Source organism: Nicotiana attenuata, unplaced genomic scaffold, assembly GCF_001879085.1.
Source record: "Nicotiana attenuata strain UT unplaced genomic scaffold, NIATTr2, whole genome shotgun sequence".
Classification (NCBI taxonomy): Eukaryota; Viridiplantae; Streptophyta; class Magnoliopsida; order Solanales; family Solanaceae; genus Nicotiana; species Nicotiana attenuata.
In genome coordinates, this window is record NW_017672901.1 from 40,473 (window position 1) to 59,128 (window position 18,656).

The window sequence follows — 18,656 nt, forward strand, 5'->3', positions numbered from 1 at the left end:
CCTGGAGAATAAGGGAATACATTTCGAATTCAAGCAAACCACGGAATCCGGGAATGCCTAACACCTTCTCCCGGATTAACAGAATTCCTTACTCGGAGTTCTGATTCGCGGACTGTTAACAGAGTCATAATTTCCTCGGATCGGGATTCAACCGGTGACTTGGGACACCATTAATCTCCCAAGTGGCGACTCTGAATCTTTAAAATAAATCACGTTTCGATTGTCACTTCAAGTTGGAAATAACTCCCTTATTATCATATCCCTTCACGGGGTGTAGGTAAAAAGGAGGTGTGACAGCTCTGGCGACTCTGCTGGGGACGAGAACCCAGAACTTTGGTTCAGGGTTCAGAATTCGAGCTTAGATATATTGTTGTATTTGGCTTTATCTGATTTTCCTACATGTTTCATGCTAAATGTGCAAAATGTTGCTTTTTACCGCTTTGATATTATCTAAATTGTATATAAACCGTGGCGAAACCCTTCTCTTCTCACCTCCGGGGATGTGCTCACTGGTGGAGACTCCCTATTCTGTTAGTGACAATACCCTGAAATAAGAAAGAGGCCGGACAAGTTACTAAGTCGGATGGCCTTTTGGTTCCCGGTACGTAGCCCCCTCCTCGACTCGAGTTGTCCGCTCGGGTACACAGTCTAGAACACATACCCAGGTTTTGAACCTAGAAGAACTTGACTTCATGCCGGATCCCTAGTAGGAACGCTTATTTGCATCACGTGCATTTTGACTTAGGGGACTCAACACAGGGGTTGGGTCCGTCTAGGACAGGTGTACCCGGAATAATGGACCATCCTGATGCATCCTACTTGTTCATTTATTTATTTTGGACTCGCATGCTGACCGGCTTTGAATATCTGAAAAAAATTTGGAAAAAAACAACAAGAGAAAGGATGAGGGCTTAGACAATCTGAAAGGTTAAAGCGGCTAAAGACAATCTGGCACCGACAAAGAGGGCTGTTACTGAAGAAGAAGCTGAAGAGTTCCTAAGAAAGATGAAGGCTCAGGACTATTCGATCGTGGAACAATTGAGAAAAACCCCGGCACAGATCTCACTATTGTCCTTATTGATCCATTCGGATGAACACCGCCGGGCGTTGATGAAGATTCTAAACGAAGCTCATGTGCCGGATAAGATCACTGTGAATCATCTTGAGAAGATTGCAAACAAAATTTTTGAGGTGAACAGGGTAACATTTTCTGATGATGAGTTGCCATTGGAAGGAACTGAACATAATAGAGCTCTTTACCTCACAGTGAAGTGTGAAGATTCTGTGGTAACTCGGGTGCTAATTGACAATGGGTCTAGTGCAAACATTTGCCCTCTTTCCACCCTAGAAAAGTTGAAAGTTGACAGGGAAAGAATTCATAAAAATAGTATCTGTGTAAGGGGATTTGACGGCGGAGGGAAAGACACAGTGGGAGATATTGTGTTGGAGCTAACAATAGGACCTGTGGAATTCACTATGGAGTTTCAAGTGCTTGATGTCAGTGTTTCCTACAATCTTTTTGACTTTGCATCAAATGGTTAAATTTGAATGGGATCGGCAGGAGATCGTGGTCCATGGAGAGGACAATTCTTGTAATGCTATTACATCCTTCGAGGAAGTTGAAAATGACAAAGGTCCGTGGGTGTACCAAGTCATGGACGCAGTGTCAGTTGATAAAATCTCGGAAGGGGAGTGTGTGCCTATGCCCAAGATAGCTGCCGCATCTGTTATGGTAGCTTCAAAGATGATAAGGAATGGATTCTTGCCCGGAAAGGGGTTGGGTGCCTCACTGCAGGGAATCATACAGCCAGTATCTCTTCCCGGAAATCTTGACACTTTCGGGCTAGGTTTCAAACCCACTGCTGCTGACATAAGGAGAGCCAAAAAGATGAAAAAGAGAGTGTGGACCCTACCAAAACCCATTCCTCGCCTTTCCCATTTCTTCGTCCGGCCTGGTACTGAACAACGCCCAGCAACAACACTACCAAATTCTATGGTGATAGAACCTGACAAAGAGTTGATCGAAAAGTTTGAAAGGGTGTTCGATGAAGTGAATATGGTGGAGCCAGGCGAAGGTCCGAGTAAAGCTGATGTGCAGTTCGTGGGGTCTCAGGCCAAGCTCAATAACTGGGAAGCTACTCCTCTTCCAACTCGGAATGAGTCGTGGTAGTTAGCTTTGGATTTTCCTTTGAGTATTAGATCTGGATTATTTCCAGGGTTGTAATTTAGATTTCTATGTTCCGTCCATTCGGATGAGTTAAACTTTGTTATTTTACAATTTTAACGAAATGCAATTTCCTTCTCTCTTCACTCCTGATTGCCTTTATTTTGTTTTCTTTTCTCTCCTGTACAGTCCCTTTTATGCTGGTTTCAATGATGTGTCATGCATGAGGAGTCTCCGGCCTAGTCTTGATATTCCATATGAAATAGTAATACAAGAAATGAGTGTGTGGGAGGGGAATACGATCATTGGAAGCCCCGCCAGGGAGGAGATAATTAAATTGTTATTTGAGTACAAAGATGTGTTGCATGGTCATATGTGATAGCCGGGTCTAAGTCTGGTGTCCACAAATTGCCCATTTATCCAGAATGCCCCCCTGTCAAGCAGAAGTTGAGGAAATTCAAAACAGATATCAGTGTGAAAATTAAGGAAGAGGTTACTAAGCAATTTGAGGCGAAGGTCATACAGGTTACTCGATATCCTACCTGGCCGAGTCCGCTCAAACTGGCAAGGGCCATTTGTTGTAGCCAGAGTTTTGTCCAATGGCGCTCTATATCTAACGGACGTGGAAGGAAAATGTGTAGAAATGGCCATCAATTCTGATGCATTCAAGAGATATTATGTATGATTTTCTTTATCTTTGTGTACCTGGTTGTATTTGGCATGTTTTGAGATTGAAATGATGAAGGCATTCTGTTCTGCTACCCAAACACTTTATCCTTTGTTATCCCTTTGAGCCTTATTATATTTCCTTTCGCATCCCTCTTTCGGAATCAATAACAAAACTCGAAAGCACGAGCAGGGAAAGTCAGCGGAGAAACAAGGAAAAAATAGTCCAAAAGAAAAGAAAAGAAAAAGAGAAAAAAAAAAGAAAAAGAAAAAAAAAGAGAAAAGAAAAGAAAAGAAAAAGAGGGAAAAAGAAAAGAAAGGAGAAGGAAAAGAAAAGAACTTGATCCCGAAAGGGTACGTAGGCAGCCTCACTGAGGTTCAGTCACAACAGAAGAAAAATCCAAGAATCCCCAAGAAAGAAACTGGGGCAGAAGTTATGGTTGTCGCAAGGGACATGATTCCGAGAGTTGTAATGTTGAACCCACATTTGAATTATTTTGAGCCTTTATACCTTTCTTTCTAAAACCCGCCCAAAAGCCACATTACGGTCCAAAGAAAGACCTTCTGATCAATTTCAAGAAATGTCAATACGGTTAGGTAAAGCGACTCATGTTGGAGACAACACTCTGGTAACAGAAGGAAAAGGATAAAATGAGAGAGTCTTATTGGTGAAAACCCTCACGGGCACCGTAAGGCGAGGTGAGTTTGAGAGATATTAAAATGAGAGAGTCTTATTGGTGAAAACCCTCACCGGCACTGTAAGGCGAAAGTGAGATCTTTCAGTTGGGCAAATGAAAGAAGTCTGTGGTCGAAGGTTGTTTGAAACATGGCAAAACAAGCAAGGTTTGAGTTTGGTAAGAGTCGGGCGTGAAACAAATGTGGTAACTGATAATATTCAGGCGCCCACCTGGAGAACAAGGGAATACATTTCAAATTTCAGCAATCAGGCGCCCACCTGGAAAACAAGGGAGATGCAATTCAATTTTAATTTTAATTTTTAATATTTGACAACGTGCTGTATCCAGTTACCAAACTGGGGCAGAAAATTTTCTTTGTGTGTTTATTTTGTCGCAATCAGGCGCCCACCTGGAGAACAAGGGAATACATTTCGAATTTCAGCAATCAGGCGCCCACCTGGAGAACAAGGGAAGTACAATTCAAATTTTAGCTTTCAGATTTTTAGTAGTGTTTGGTAACATGATGTGCCCGGCCACCAAACTGGGGCAAAAAGTTCTTTTCTTTTGTTGTTTGTCTATTTTTGAAATCAGGAGCCCGCCTAGAGAACAGAGGCATTTATTGTTCAAGTTGTTAGTAATCAGGAGCCCGCTTGGAGAATAGAGGCATTTATTTTCAAGTTTTTAGCAATCAGGAACCCCGCCTGGAGAACAGAGGCATTCATTTTCAGATTTTTAGCAGTCAGGAGCCCACCTGGAGAACAAGGGAATATTTCAAGCTTCAGCAGTCAGGAGCCCGCCTGGAGAACAAGGGAGTACTTTTTAAGCGTCTGCAGTCAGGAGCCCACCTGGAAAATGGACACATGTTTCAAGTAATCAAGCATCATTCGGAGGAATAGCAGCAATATCACCGATCACCATGCAAAACAACAACAGGAATACCATCGGAAGATTACAAGATACAAGTTCAAGGCGACACAAGAACAAGTTAGAAGACATAGATAGGACCCTTTTGTAATTCGTAGATCATAGCTTAGGCTAGCTTCTTTTTATTTTTACTTGGTGTAATAAGGAGGTCAGCGAGCAGTAGCAGCAGCAACAGCAGTGAAATCACAGCCCCTGGTAGTCCCAGCTACCAGACATTCCCGAACTACACTGACCTGATTCCTGTTTAGCCCAGGATATGTAGGCAACTTTGAAGCAGGGTGCGGTCAGCTCTTTCAAAAATGCTTCACACGGAATAAGCAAACGGGCAAAAATCGCTCATTTCCGCTCAGTTGTCTTTGCACGAAAACTCTTTGTGTTTCCGAGCAAAGAGGGGCAGCTGTGAGCACGGGATTTTTGCCCTAAGCAATGAACCCAAAATTTCAAACAAAAACAATTTCTTTAGTATTTTGTAATTTTTCATGAATTTGGTGGCATTTTTTGATAATTGGTGCATTTTTATTCGTGCATATTAATTCATATGAAAATACAAAAATATGCATTTTTGTATTTAGGATTTAATTTCACAATTTTAGTATTAATTAGGTATTAATTAGTTTTAGAACAAAATTTAAAGAACATTGCAAAAAATAGTTTCTTTGCACTTTTAATTGTTAATTGTTGCACTTATCTTTAAATAAAGTTTTAAGTAGTTTTAGGAGTTAAATAGTTTAATTAGGTCTTTGTTTTGTTTTAGCATTTTTATAAAATCAGAAAAAATATAAAATACAAAAATGAAAAGCAAAACAAAATTGAAAAAGGGGGGTACAATTAAAATAAAAGAAAGTGGGGTTTGATAAGAAGACCAAAACTGGGCCAAAATTGGCCTGGCCCAAATCAAAATCCCCTCAGATCCGCCTGTTGAGCCCAAGACCCATCCCAATACCCGGTCCAGCCCCCTTCTAATTGAAACGACGTCGTTTCATGGTCTTTGAATTAGGACCGTTGGATCTCATCAATCCAACGGTCCGGAACTAACGATGTTTAAGTGTATAAAGGTGTCCGAACCTCCCCCCCCCCTACCCCCTCATCGTCTCTTTCACAGAGACTAACCTTCAAAGAAACCCTAGAAGCCGCCGTGAATTCCCACTGCCATTAGTGGCGGCGCACCTCCAATCCACACCAGATTCACACCATAACACCCTCCTCCTCCCCTCATGTCGAATCCGTCGTTGGTTTTCCTCGAATCACTGGGAAACTCATCGAATCTTCAATCAAAGACTAGACCAAAAACCCAAACCTTTCCCAAATCACCCCAAAATCACACCTCTGACCCCCTTCTCTCCCTCATCCCAAATCCCCACCTGGTTTACCTCGAATCCCTTTCAAACGGCCCGAATCTTGAATCAAAGAAAAGCCCTAATTTCCAAATTCAAAACCAACGGGCTTTCTGAAGTTTCTAAGCTATAATGTCCTTTGATTGTGTGTTTTCACATGAAAACATGCAACTTAAGGTTATTCTTGTCAAGGAATCGAAGGAATTTTTCAAGTAATCCAGTCCTTTCCGAGCCACTTTGGGTACTTCTCTTCTCTTTCGTTAAGTTTTCTTTATTTTTTTTCCTTTCATTTATTGTCGTCTGTCTCTCCCCTCTTCTTCTGATTTCTTTGCTTTCCTAGTATTCTCAAGTTGTCTTTTGTATGTACATGATTAGCTTTAGGAAGTTTTTAACTAATTAGTTTCCTTATTAGTCAATTTCGATATGCAGTAATGTTTAGTTCAGTAATTGAATAATAAAAAGGGGAAAAGAAGATATAGTTGCTTGAATGCTCTCTGCTTCCTGTTTGTTTCATTCAGAATTTGAGTTTGAGTGTGTTTTGGGCTTGGGTTGTTTGCTTTAGATCCAGTTTGGGCTTGGTTGCCTAAAGGTTTCCAACTCACGGTCAATCTGACCCATAGCCCACCGAGTGTAATGTAAAAACAGGGCAATGTAGGGGTAAATTGGGTAAGTTACTGAGAGAATCTCTCAAGTAACCACCCAAGAAGCTTCCTAGAAGCTGCAGAATGCATTAACTTGGGTAACAAGTCAGAAAATTAAGGACTAAATAGCAAAAGGGAAAGCTGAAAAGGACTAAAGTGAAATAACCAAGCCCTTAAGGCTGCCCTAGTAACTTGCCTATAAAGGCATGGTTACTAGCAGCTGAAGGGAGGAGCCTAAAAAAAAAAATACAGAAAAATAGAGACGGCAAAAGACTTTCTGGAAAACAAAATACTGTTCTATTGAAGCTGCATCTCAAAGTTTTCATTCACTGAGTCATTTTCTGCTCTATTTTGCGTTTGAGATGAGTTGAAGTCGAATTTCTAAAACTGGTTTGGATTCTGCTGGGATTCAAGTGTGTTTTAAGGACTGATTTGCTGAAGTTGTTGTCTTGCTGTTGCTACTGTTTCCNATAGAACCTTCTAGGATGGACTATAGTGCAGATTTCAGTAAACTTAGGGTAGTTACTTGTGTGACAAGTCAGAAAATAAAGGATAAAAATAGAATTAAAATAGGGACTAATGGGTAAAGGGAAAATCTGAAATTGGACCCTAAGTTCACCTATAAATAGGCATTCATTTGCCTTGATTCACAAGTTTGGAGCCTCCAAAAGTTCCCTCAAAAGCTCCCTCTTGAATTTCAGGCCTGATTTTAAAATTTAAGCTTGCAAAATCCAAAAACAGTAGATAATCGATGAAAAATCCAAAAAAATACATTACTATTCCACCAGGTAATTCGAGTTAGTTTGAATTCTGATTGCTGAGATCTATTCTTCTAGTTTCGAGTTTCAGAGGTCCATTAGTTTGATTCTAGAGCAGTTTTCAAGTTGGATTGTTTGACTTTGGATAATTTCTGGTTCGTTGAGATTGTTATGGTTCAATTCAAGTGGATTTGAGATAGCTAATTGGGTGTCTAAAGTATTTCGGTATTACTGGGATTATTTGGTCTACCCCGTTTGATTTTCAAAACACTCCTGGGCTTCGAGTTTGATTTTGCATTACTGTTGCTTCTCATTTCTGCCGCTGACTCCTTTCTTCTGCTTTGCTCCAATTCCAGGTACCCTTGTTATCCCTAATAGCATGAAGTATCACTCAATGTACTTGACACTTGAAAATCCAAATGATGAAGTTCCTCTACCATACGACTCTGTTTTGCTTTCATTATTAGTTCAACATGTAGCTGTAGGTTCATTACTGATTTATGTTAACTAGGACTGTTTGGATTCGTTTCAATTGAACTGTAAGCCTCTGGATTGTTGATTCTAAGACTGTGCTAGGTAGGATTATTAGACTCCTTTTGTAAAGGACTGTGAATTAGTTTGAGTTTAATCGTGAATAGCCTGAAATTCATATCTAGTGGTGTTGGGTTCGATGTAAATTGGTGCTGCTTTCCGTGTTGCCATATTACTTTAAAAATAGGAGTCAAAAGCAGTTAACGATATTGGAATATACTAACCTGTTAAAGCTGCTATAAAACAACGTGTGTTGGTCTTAAAGTACTCTTAAGTGTTAGACGTTACATTATTGCAAGGTTAATTGCTGGACTTAAGTGTTAACAGGAGTAAGAGGATTTTGTAAGTTAATCTTTATCAATTGATATCACATTTTTTGAGTAAAATTGATATCAAGCCCTCCCTCTTCATTTCTTTGATAATCAATGGGGCTTTGGGTTCACGGTGGCTGGATTGAAATACTGGGCTCAAACGATGACCCAGCAGAAATGGTCAGGCCTACGCAGCATACAAATGCTGCTGGATTGAAATACTGGGCCTTAAAAGTTTGGCCCATGAAGCATACAAATACTGCTGGGTTACCTTGAGAGCTGGCCCAGCGCAGGGCTTCTATTGTTGCTCTTGGGCCCAGGCCTAAAACCTTTAAAAATTATATTAGGAATATGGAAGTTGATTCATAAATATAAAATTGGGCTTTGAATTAGGTAACAAGTTCGAGCTGAAAGGGTCTTTCCCTTTTTTTTGAAATTGCATTTGAATTTGAGGCCCAGATTTATAAATGTGAATTAACCAGTTGTTTTCTTTTGAGACAAATTCAATAAAAATCATAGTTAATTTAGGATTAGCCCTTAAATAAAAAATGATGAGACGAGCCTCGTTAAACCAGATGAATAAACTACGGGGCCCTCAATAAATGTTATAAAATACTTAGAATTCGGGTGAACCGTTTAGCGAATTTCACGGTTTTCCCCAAAGATAATAAAAGTGTAGTTGCTTTAGGCGCGCATTTTAATAATATTACCTTCCTTAATGCGGGTGCACATTTATGTGACCTAAATCTAAATCTCAACGAAGTCGGAATGCGTCAAAAGCCACGGGCGCACTGGTGTGACGGGGTTCGAGACACATTTTCACGACGTTGCAATTCCTATTAAAAAGACATAAAATAAAAGCGGTTAAAATAAAAGGCACATAGGTTAGAATATGTTTAGAAAATCAGATAAAAGCAAAAACAACAGTTGAGCGACCGTGCTAGAACCACGGAATCTGGGAATGCCTAACACCTTCTCCCGGATTAACAGAATTCCTTACTCGGAGTTCTGATTCGCGGACTGTTAACAGAGTCATAATTTCCTCGGATCGGGATTCAACCGGTGACTTGGGACACCATTAATTTCCCAAGTGGCGACTCTGAATCTTTAAAATAAATCCCGTTTCAATTGTCACTTCAAGTTGGAAATAACTCCCTTATTATCATATCCCTTCACGGGGTGTAGGTAAAAAGGAGGTGTGACAGATCTCATGCCACCCCTGTGCCCTCTAGCGGATAGGGAGATTCCTCCGATTCTAGAATCAACCAGTTTCTGCGGTTGGCCCCTCCAGAGTTCTCCGGTACTGATCCAGAGGCCGACCCGCAGGATTTTCTAAATGAGATGTACAAGACTCTTCGGGTGATGAAGGCTACAGAGACAGAGGGGGGTGAGTTAGCTTCTTACAGGCTGAGGGGAGCAGCATATTCCTGGTTCGAGATGTGGGAGGATTCCCGGGGGAGGGAAGTTCTACGGCAAGATGGGTCGAGTTCGTGGATGCTTTTATGGATCATTTCTTGCCTGCCGAGACTATGGCAGCTCGTGCCATAGAGTTTGAGGTCCTCAAGCAGGGCAATATGAGTGTTTGGGAGTACCACATGGAGTTCGTGAGATTGTCCAAGTATGCTCCTCAGTTGGTGTCAACTATGGATGCCAGGGTTCGACGGTTTGTTCAGGGCCTTAGTCCCTTGGTTGTGAATGAAGCTACTACAGCGGCCTTGCACTCTGATATGAATTATGGTAAGATAGTGGGATTCGCCCAGGCTACGGAGGCTAGAAAGTTGAAAATAAGGGAAGAGAGGGAGAGTAATAGCAGGGCCTGGTCAGCGGGCCACTCGGGGAGCTTAGTTGCAGGGGGGAGACCAGTTCAAGGGAGAGGGCCAGCAGGGCCATCCCATTCATATGCACAGTCCTCATCTAGTGCATCACCATCAGTGCCCCGTCATCAGCAGCGTAGTCACTTGAGACCAGGTTCAGACAGTAGGAGACCTCATCAGTCCGGTCGTCCAGGAGGGCGATCACAGCAGCAGGGGAGGGCTCCATGCCCCAAGTGTGGGAGGTTCCATTCCGAGACTTGTTATTTGGATATCCCGGTGTGTTATAGATGCGGGGTGAGAGGTCATATCCAGTGGGACTGTCTTGCGCCCAGTCAGGGCATGGGTAGGGGATTTGCTCAGTCCTCCGGTTCTTCAACTGCCACATCATCCGTGCATCCTCCAGCCCCAGCAGGGCATGGTGCAGTTAGGGGTGGAGCTCGTGGTAGAGGTGGACCCAGCCGATTTTACGCTTTGAGTAGTCGCCAGAGTGCAGAGGCTTCTCCAGATGTTGTTACAAGTATCTTGTCTGTTTAGGCCATTGATTGTTATGCTCTTATTGATCCGGGGTCCTCTTTGTCTTATGTCACCCCATTCATTGCTTCATGTTTTGGGATAGAACCCGAACAGCTTCATGAGTCGTTCTCCGTATCGACTCCGGTTGGTGATTCTATTACAGTCGCGCGAGTTTATAGGAATTGTGTTGTAACGGTATGTGGTCGTGTTACCACGACCGATCTTATCGAGCTTGGAATGGTGGATTTTGATGTGATTATGGGAATGGACTGGCTTTATTCGTGCTTCTCTAAACTTGACTGCCGGACAAGAGTCGTGAGGCACGAGTTCCCTAATGAAGCGGTTATTGAGTGGAAAAGGAATGGTGTGGTGCCGAAGGGTAGGTTTATTTCTTACCTTAAGGCTTCAAAAATGATTAAGAAGGAGTGTATCTATCATTTGGTCCGGGTGGCGGACACCACTTCAGAAGTGTCTATCCCCGAGTCCGTGCCAGTCGTGAATGAGTTTCTCGAAGTGTTTCCGGATGAGCTTCCAGGGATTCCGCCAGATAGGGAGATTTATTTCGGGATTGATGTATTGCCAGATACGCAGCCAATATCTATTCCACCATACAGAATGGCTCCAGCAGAGTTAAGGGAGTTGAAGGAGCAGCTGAAGGATTTATTAACCAATTCAAATTTGGATCTTGACATGTCGGTGGTTTTTAACCGTAGGCATTTTGCCAGGAAGTTGGTGGGCTTATCATGAATTAGGTCGGGGGAAAAGGGGTTCATTCGGCCGAGTGTGTCGCCGTGGGGTGCTCCGGCTCTTTTTGTCAGGAAGAAGGATGGGTCGCTCCGGATGTGTATTGATTACCGGCAACTCAACAAGGTCACCATCAAGAATAAATATCCTTTGTCGCGGATAGATGATTTGTTCGACCAATTGCAAGGTGCAAGGTTCTTCTCCAAAATTGATCTACGGTCCGGGTACCACCTATGAAGATCAGAGAGCAGGATATTCCTAAGACCGCTTTCAAAACTCGCTATGGTCACTTTGAATTCTTGGTCATGTCTTTTGGGCTAACCAACGCCCCGGCAGCTTTCATGGATCTTATGAATCGGGTCTTCAAGCCATTTCTAGACTCCTTCGTGATTGTTTTCATTGATGACATCCTTGTTTATTCGCGGAGCTGGGAGGATCATGCCGATCACCTCAGGGCAGTTCTACAGACTCTTCATCAGCACCAGTTGTACGCAAAATTTTTGAAATGTGAATTTTGGTTGGAGTTCGTTACCTTTCTGGGACATGTTGTTTCCAGTGAAGGGATTCAGGTGGATCCCCAAAAGATTTCAGCAGTGAAAGATTGGCCTAGACCCACGACCCCGACGGAGATCCGTAGCTTCTTGGGTTTAGCAGGGTATTATCGGAGGTTTGTGGAGGGATTCTCTACCCTCGCCTCCCCATTGACTAAGTCGACGCAGAAAGCGGTTAAATTCCAATGGTCCGACGCTTGTGAGAAAAGTTTTCAGGAATTGAAGTCGAGGTTGACCTCGGCGCCGATATTGACCTTGCCGGAAGGCACTGAAGGATTTGTGGTTTATTGCGATGCCTCCAGGGTTGGTTTGGGGTGTGTGTTGATGCAGCATGGGAAGGTTATAGCGTATGCTTCAAGGCAACTTAAGAATCACCGACGCATGATTTGGAGCTCGCGGTAGTTGTGTTTGCTTTGAAAATATAGCGGCATTATCTTTATGTGATCCATGTGGATGTGTTCTCGGACCACAAGAGTCTCCAATATTTGTTCAAGCAGAAGGAGTTGAATTTAAGGCAGCGACGGTGGTTAGAATTGCTCAAGGATTATGATATGGACATTTTGTACCATCCAGGGAAGGCGAATCTGGTGGCCGACGCTCTCAGTCGGAAGTCTATGGGTAGTTTGGCTCATTTAGGAGCGGATCAGAGGCCCTTGGCTCGGGAGGTTTATCAATTGGCCAGTCTGGGGGTTTGTATTTCGACCTCAGACGAGGAGAATGTTATGGTGCACAATGGAGCAGAATCGTCACTTGTAGCGGAAGTCAAGGAAAAGCAGTTTATTGATCCAGCATTGGCACAGATGAAGGAGGCAGTTTTGAATAACAAGACTTCGGCATTTTCACTCGGCGGCGAGGATGGTATGTTGCAATGTCAAGGTAGGCTATGCGTTCCAGATGTGGGTAATCTTCGGGAGAGGGTAATGGCGGAGGCTTACAATTCCATGTATTCTGTGCACCCAGGTTCTACGAAAATGTATCATGATCTCAAGGAAATTTATTGGTGGAACGGTATGAAGAAGGGTGTAGCGGACTTTGTATCTAAATGTCCGAATTGTCAGCAAGTAAAAGCTGAGCATCAGCGGCCCGGTGGGTTAACTCAGCTTATGGAGATACCAATGTGGAAGTGGGAGATGATCAACATGGATTTTTTGGTAGGTTTACCCCGCACTCAGCGCAAGTTCGACTCGATTTGGGTAATTGTGGATCGACTCACGAAATCAGCTCACTTTTTGCCAGTCAAGTCCACCAATACTGCAGAACATTATGCTCAGTTGTACATCAAGGAAGTAGTCGGCACTCCAATTTCTATTATCTCAGATCGAGGGGCCCAGTTCACAACTAATTTTTGGAAGAAGTTTCAGCAAGGTTTGGGTACTCAAGTGAATCTCAGCACGACTTTCCATCCGCAGACTGATGGTCAAGCGGAGCGGACTATTCAGATGCTTGAAAATATGTTGCGGGCTTGTGTCTTGGATTTCAAAGGTAATTGGGATGATCACTTGCCACTTATAGAATTTGCTTACTATAACAGCTTTCATGCTAGCATTCAAATGGCCCCATTTGAGGCACTGTACGGAAGGAGGTGTAGGTCTCCGAATGGATGGTTCGAAGTGGGTGAACCAGAACTGTTAGGGCCAGATCTTGTGCATCAGCCTATGGAAAAAGTTAAAGTCATCCAGGAGAGGATGAAAACTTCTCAGAGTCGTCAGAAATCCTATGCAGACGTGCGTCGAAGAGAATTAGAATTCCAAGTAGATGATTGGGTGTTCTTGAAAGTATCTCCCATGAAGGGAGTCATGCGATTTGGGAAGAAAGGGAAATTGAGCCCAAGGTATGTCGGGCCATATCGGATCACTCAAAGGATAGGACAGGTGGCTTATAGGCTGGAATTGCCCCTTGAGATGCCATTAGTGCACCCGGTGTTCCATGTGTCTATGTTAAAGAAAGTGGTTGGGGATCCATCCACCATCGTGCCAATTGAGACTATCGAGGTCAATGAAGAGTTATCGTATAAAGAAATTCCGGTTGCTATTCTTGATAGGCAAGTCCATAAATTGAGAAACAAGGAAGTCGCTTCAGTTAAAGTATTATGGCGAAGTCAACGAGTCGAGGAATCCACGTGGGAAGCGGAAAATGAAATGAAAGAAAAATATCCCCATCTGTTTGAACAAGTCTAGTAGTGATCGTGCGAACGGTTGTCTTTGAGCAATTTGAGGTAGTGTTCAGATTTGTGCAAAGGCACCCCATTTTTTTTCCAAATTGCCTTATTATTGTAACTTCCCTATGTGTGCCAAATTGCAAATGTTGTTGCTATTTGGGTAATGTGCAACCCTTGAAGTAAATGAAAATTTTGAGAAACTTATGTGGTAGGTAAATGATTAATGATAGTGTAGATTGGTAATGATTAATTGAAGCATTTTAGGCATGTTAAAGTGATTGAATTGTATGGGGCTCATTGAAGTGACCCAGTTGTGTGCAAGTAAATGACATTGGTTGAACCGTGTGCAATTTGTGGTGTAAAGAGAATGAACTACGTGTAAGTTGTTTAAAGTGTATGAATATGTACAAGTTGTTGAGGTAATGAATTGTATACCAGTTGTAGGGATAACAGAAACTGTGTAATGGTACTTGGAAATATGTTCCGGGGGCTCTCTAACAGGTAGATAGGCCTAATTACAAAGGAAACTCTGGCGAAATTTCTGAAAAATTTAGGAGTTAGTCAAAATTTAGGGACTTGAGGTAGGATAGAAAAGAAATATGTTACGTTGGGTGTTTAGGTCAGGCTCTACCTCTCATTCGAGGATGAATGATCCTAAGCGGGGGAGAATGTAAGGCCCCGGAAAATTTTGCTAGGCGATATAGGATTTCGGGGTGCAGGTAGACTAATTGTAATATTTTATGTGCTTTAAATATGATGCAAATGAATTGGATGTGGTGAATAAGTGTATGAGTCATTTAATAAGTGATGTGAGGTCCAAAGGGAAGCCTAAGTCTAAGCCAAGTTGGAAAATTTCATAATAGGCTAAGATTTCAAATGAATACGCACAAGACCTCACTTTGGACGAGCATATATACGTGTATATAAGGAGTTGTGGGATGCACAACCTATTAAATTAAATCTCTTTGAGTCTAGTTTCCAACGCACCAAACCGTTCTTCATTTGGAGGTGTATACAGAAAGTTACGACCATTTTACTGGGCAGGTGTCGAAGCGCGTCCTTAGCGCGGCCGCGCATATTGGGAAGTATTCTGCCTCCTTAGCGCGGCCTTAGCGCGGGCGCTCTAGTAGCAGACCTCTAAATACACCTAAGGACGGGAAATGAGAGGATTTAAGTCATTTCTCAAGCCTAGGGCATCCTCTCCATCCCCAATCCGACCAAGGTATCCAATCACACACCTAAGGTGAGTTTTTAAGTGTGTTTTCATGGTGATTTCACCTCTCAATCACTAGTTAAAACAAGGTTTTGATTGGATTTTTTCAAAATCTTAAGAACATCCCAAAAGTTGTATTTCAAGATTTGGCCTACAAGAGGTAATCTTTTACCCTTAGACTTACATATATGGATATATAATGGGAATATGAGTATGAATTAAGTGTTGGAACTCTTGGTGTAGTGATGGGAAGCCATAAGTTCCCAATATAATACATAATTATTGTAGAGATTGAAAGGGTGATTATTTGATATGATTTATTGGTTGGGTGTGAATGGATGGTTACACATATGTTGTTGGAAGTTATAAATTGGTTAGGAATGATGGTGGAATAAATTGTTGGTTAATGGTGATAGTTGGATGAACTAATACTATGGTTATAAGATGAAGAGATTTATACCTACAAGGCGTTTGATAATATGCCTAAATGGCTTAAGTTATGGAATTTGTTACTAATATTGGCCTATTGATTGTTGTATTGTATATTGAAGTTGCTTAAGTGTATTGGATCATTGTAGTATCATTAAGGGGCGAATTTGAGGTATGTATGGCTAACTTTAACTCTTGTAGAATCCCCTTGTTGTGACGAGCATACGGTATGTGTACCTTGTATGAAAATATGTGTATTGATTGTCTTAGTTGATTTCCACACCACCATGATATATGTGATTGTGAGAAGTGATTTGATGTGCCTACCTTATTATGTGCAAAATTTGTAAATGCTTGAGGATACCGACGTGGAAGTATGTGTTAACGAATGAAAGAATGTTAATGTGTCCAAATGTGGGAATGTGTATAATGGCTAAAAACCCTGCGTGGTAAGTAATGAAAGAGGGTATTGTGAAATGACGTAAATAAGTTAAACGATTACGACAACACCTTGTACATGAATTACTGCTTGGTGACAGTTACGGTGCCTTGGGCCCAAATGTATGAATTGTTGATATGAACTTGTGTTTCCTTGAAATGATGATTCTTGTGATGTGTTGTTTGTGGTTGTGATTACAAAATGTGATTGTCAGGCGGGGGCGGGTTGCGCGCTGCAACACAAAGTAATAAGGTGTGGGTTGTGGTGATAAGGGTGGCCGAGGTAATAAGGGTGGCCGAGGTAATAAGGGTAGAAGAGTGACTATAATCACTATTGAAATGAAAATATATGAAACTCTTGAATATGGAAATGTTGGAAAGGGAAAAGGAGAGATTGTGAAACTTTTAATTTTGGTTGTTTCTTCCTACGTGCAATGCTTGTTGGTTTTATTACTGTCTCTTAACTGTGTATTGTTTGATTGTACTTGGGATAAAATTTGTTCATACATACCAGTACAATTCAAATGTACTGACGTCCCTTTTGCCGGGGGCGCTACATTCTTGTTATGATTGTAGGTGGTTCTATAGCAGGTACTCCAGTCCACCAACAGTAGCACCTCCTCCACTTTCCGTCAGCTGTATTGGTGAGCCCCTTTCCTCTCGGGGCCCTGCGTGGCTCATGCCGCTTTTCCTCCCGGAGTCTTATTTTGGTATTTGTGTAAGCTATAGCCGGAACCTTGTTACCGGCAAGTATTGTAACACTCTTTTGTATCCTTAGAGGCTCCGTAGACAGGAAAACGTGGGTTATGTACTTATGTATTTTGGGCAGTATAACTTGTAGATCACGTAAAGTGAGCATGTATGTTACTATGAATCGTAAGAATGTGTTTAATCATAAATGCATGTTTCACTTGAATAATGAGTATTGAAATCACGGGGTAACATGTGGGATAGGAAAGGCACCCTGGTTCGCTTGACTGGGGCTACCCGGTCGAGCGCCGGTCGAGCCCCTCGGTTTTGGGGCGTGACAAAATACCAAAATAACAATCGGAACCATGAATCAGATACGAGAACGCATGGGATTTACAATGAAACTCATGAATAGTTAAAATCACAAAAAAAGAAACGTTTGATTCCTACCAAACCAACTCGGAATGACACCAAACTTTGCACACAAGTTCCAAATGACCAAACTGACCTATTCCAAGTCCCGAAATATGAACTTAACCTAATAGCCATAAAGGAAATCAAACTTAGGAAATTTCTAAACCTTCAAATTGCCAACTTTCGACAAAAAGAACCAATTTAACCTAGGAACCTCCGAATCCAATTCCGAGCATACGTCTAAGTCCAAAATCACCCTACAAGCCTATTACAATCCACTTCTAAGGTTTTTTCTTAAAAGTCAAACATCGGTCTGCATTTCCAACTTAAGCTTCGAAACTAAGAACTAATTTTTCCAAATCAATCCAAAACCAACCCGAAACAAAACCAACCATCCTTGCAAGTCATAAAGCCACAAATAAACATAAGGGAAGCTTCAAAAGGGTAAACAGTCTCAATTACACAACACAATAGGCTGGGTCATTTCAATACCCCTTAGACTATAGTAGATGTAGTGAACAATGAGAGAGTACGTTCATGTCCTTGGATGGGGTGGGCGGCGAGGAGCAAGGGTAGAAAGGGGTATAAGGGAGCATCTAGGCTGAGAGTTGGGTCCTGGAACATATCAATGTTGACAGAGAAGTCTACAGAGTTAGGTAAAATTCTTCAGAAGAGGAAGATCAATGTAGCATGCATCTAAAAGACTAGATAGGTGGGTACGAAGGCTCGGAATGTGTATAGGTTTAAAAGTTGGTACTAAGGAGGAGCTGGGGGTAAGAACGTGGTAGGTATTTTAGTTAATAGGGACCTTAGGGAGCTTGTGGTCGAGGTTATGTGGGTTAATGATAGGTTGATGAGTATTAAACTTGTAGTTGGAGGGTTCATTGTAAACGTGATTAGTGCATACGCTCCTCAAGTAGGCTTTGACCAGGAGGTCAACAGGCATTTCGGGGAGGATTTGGACAAGATGGTGCGTAGTATCCTGCACACCGATAAGCCTTTCATTAGTGGGGATTTCAATGGTCATATTGGGGCTAATGATAGGGATTATGACGATGTGCATGTATGGTTCGATTTTGGAGATAGGAACGACGGAGGCACCTCACTGTTGGATTTCGCTAGAGCTTTTAAATTGGTGATAACTAACTCGAGTTTTCTAAAGAGAGAAGTCCACCTAGTCACCTTCCAGAGTTCGATAGCCAAGACCCAGATTGATTACCTCCTTTACAGGAAATGTGATAAAGGTTTATGCACTAATTTCAAGGTCATCCCAAGTGAGAACCTCACGACCCAGCATAGGCTCCTAGTAGTGGACCTGGAGATCAAGAGTAGTGGGAGAAAGAGGGCGGTGTAGGATCAAGTGGGGTAACTTGGCTAAGGACAAAGCTCATGAGTTGGGGGAGAGGTTGCTGGTTGTAAGGGCCTTAGGATTAGGGGAACGGAAAAAAGTATGTGGACCACGATCGCGAATTGCATTAGGGAAGCTGCGAGAGAGGACTTAGGGGTCACGAGATTTTTTGAAAGTGACAATTCCATTCAGTTCGCTTTCGGAAAACTTGCTGGTCGCGGATTAGTTCGTTCTGCGCCGCCAGCGGCCTCAACTCAAAGGCGCAGGTTGATCTCTCTGGTTGAGGCTGCATTCATTTATTCATATTCAACTTGACACGTGGGAAGGGCTTACTCTAC

The 18,656-nt window shown here is 42.3% G+C and overlaps 1 protein-coding gene across 1 annotated transcript; it reads left to right on the forward strand.

Annotated features, from left to right (window-relative positions):
* Positions 1–9,649: 9,649 nt before the first annotated feature.
* LOC109214863 lies at positions 9,650–18,324 on the forward strand. The gene is made up of 2 exons (XM_019378816.1): positions 9,650–9,974; positions 17,891–18,324. The coding sequence occupies exons 1-2, from the start codon at positions 9,650–9,652 to the stop codon at positions 18,322–18,324; spliced, it is 759 nt and encodes a 252-aa protein (XP_019234361.1).
* The last annotated feature ends 332 nt before the right edge of the window (positions 18,325–18,656 follow it).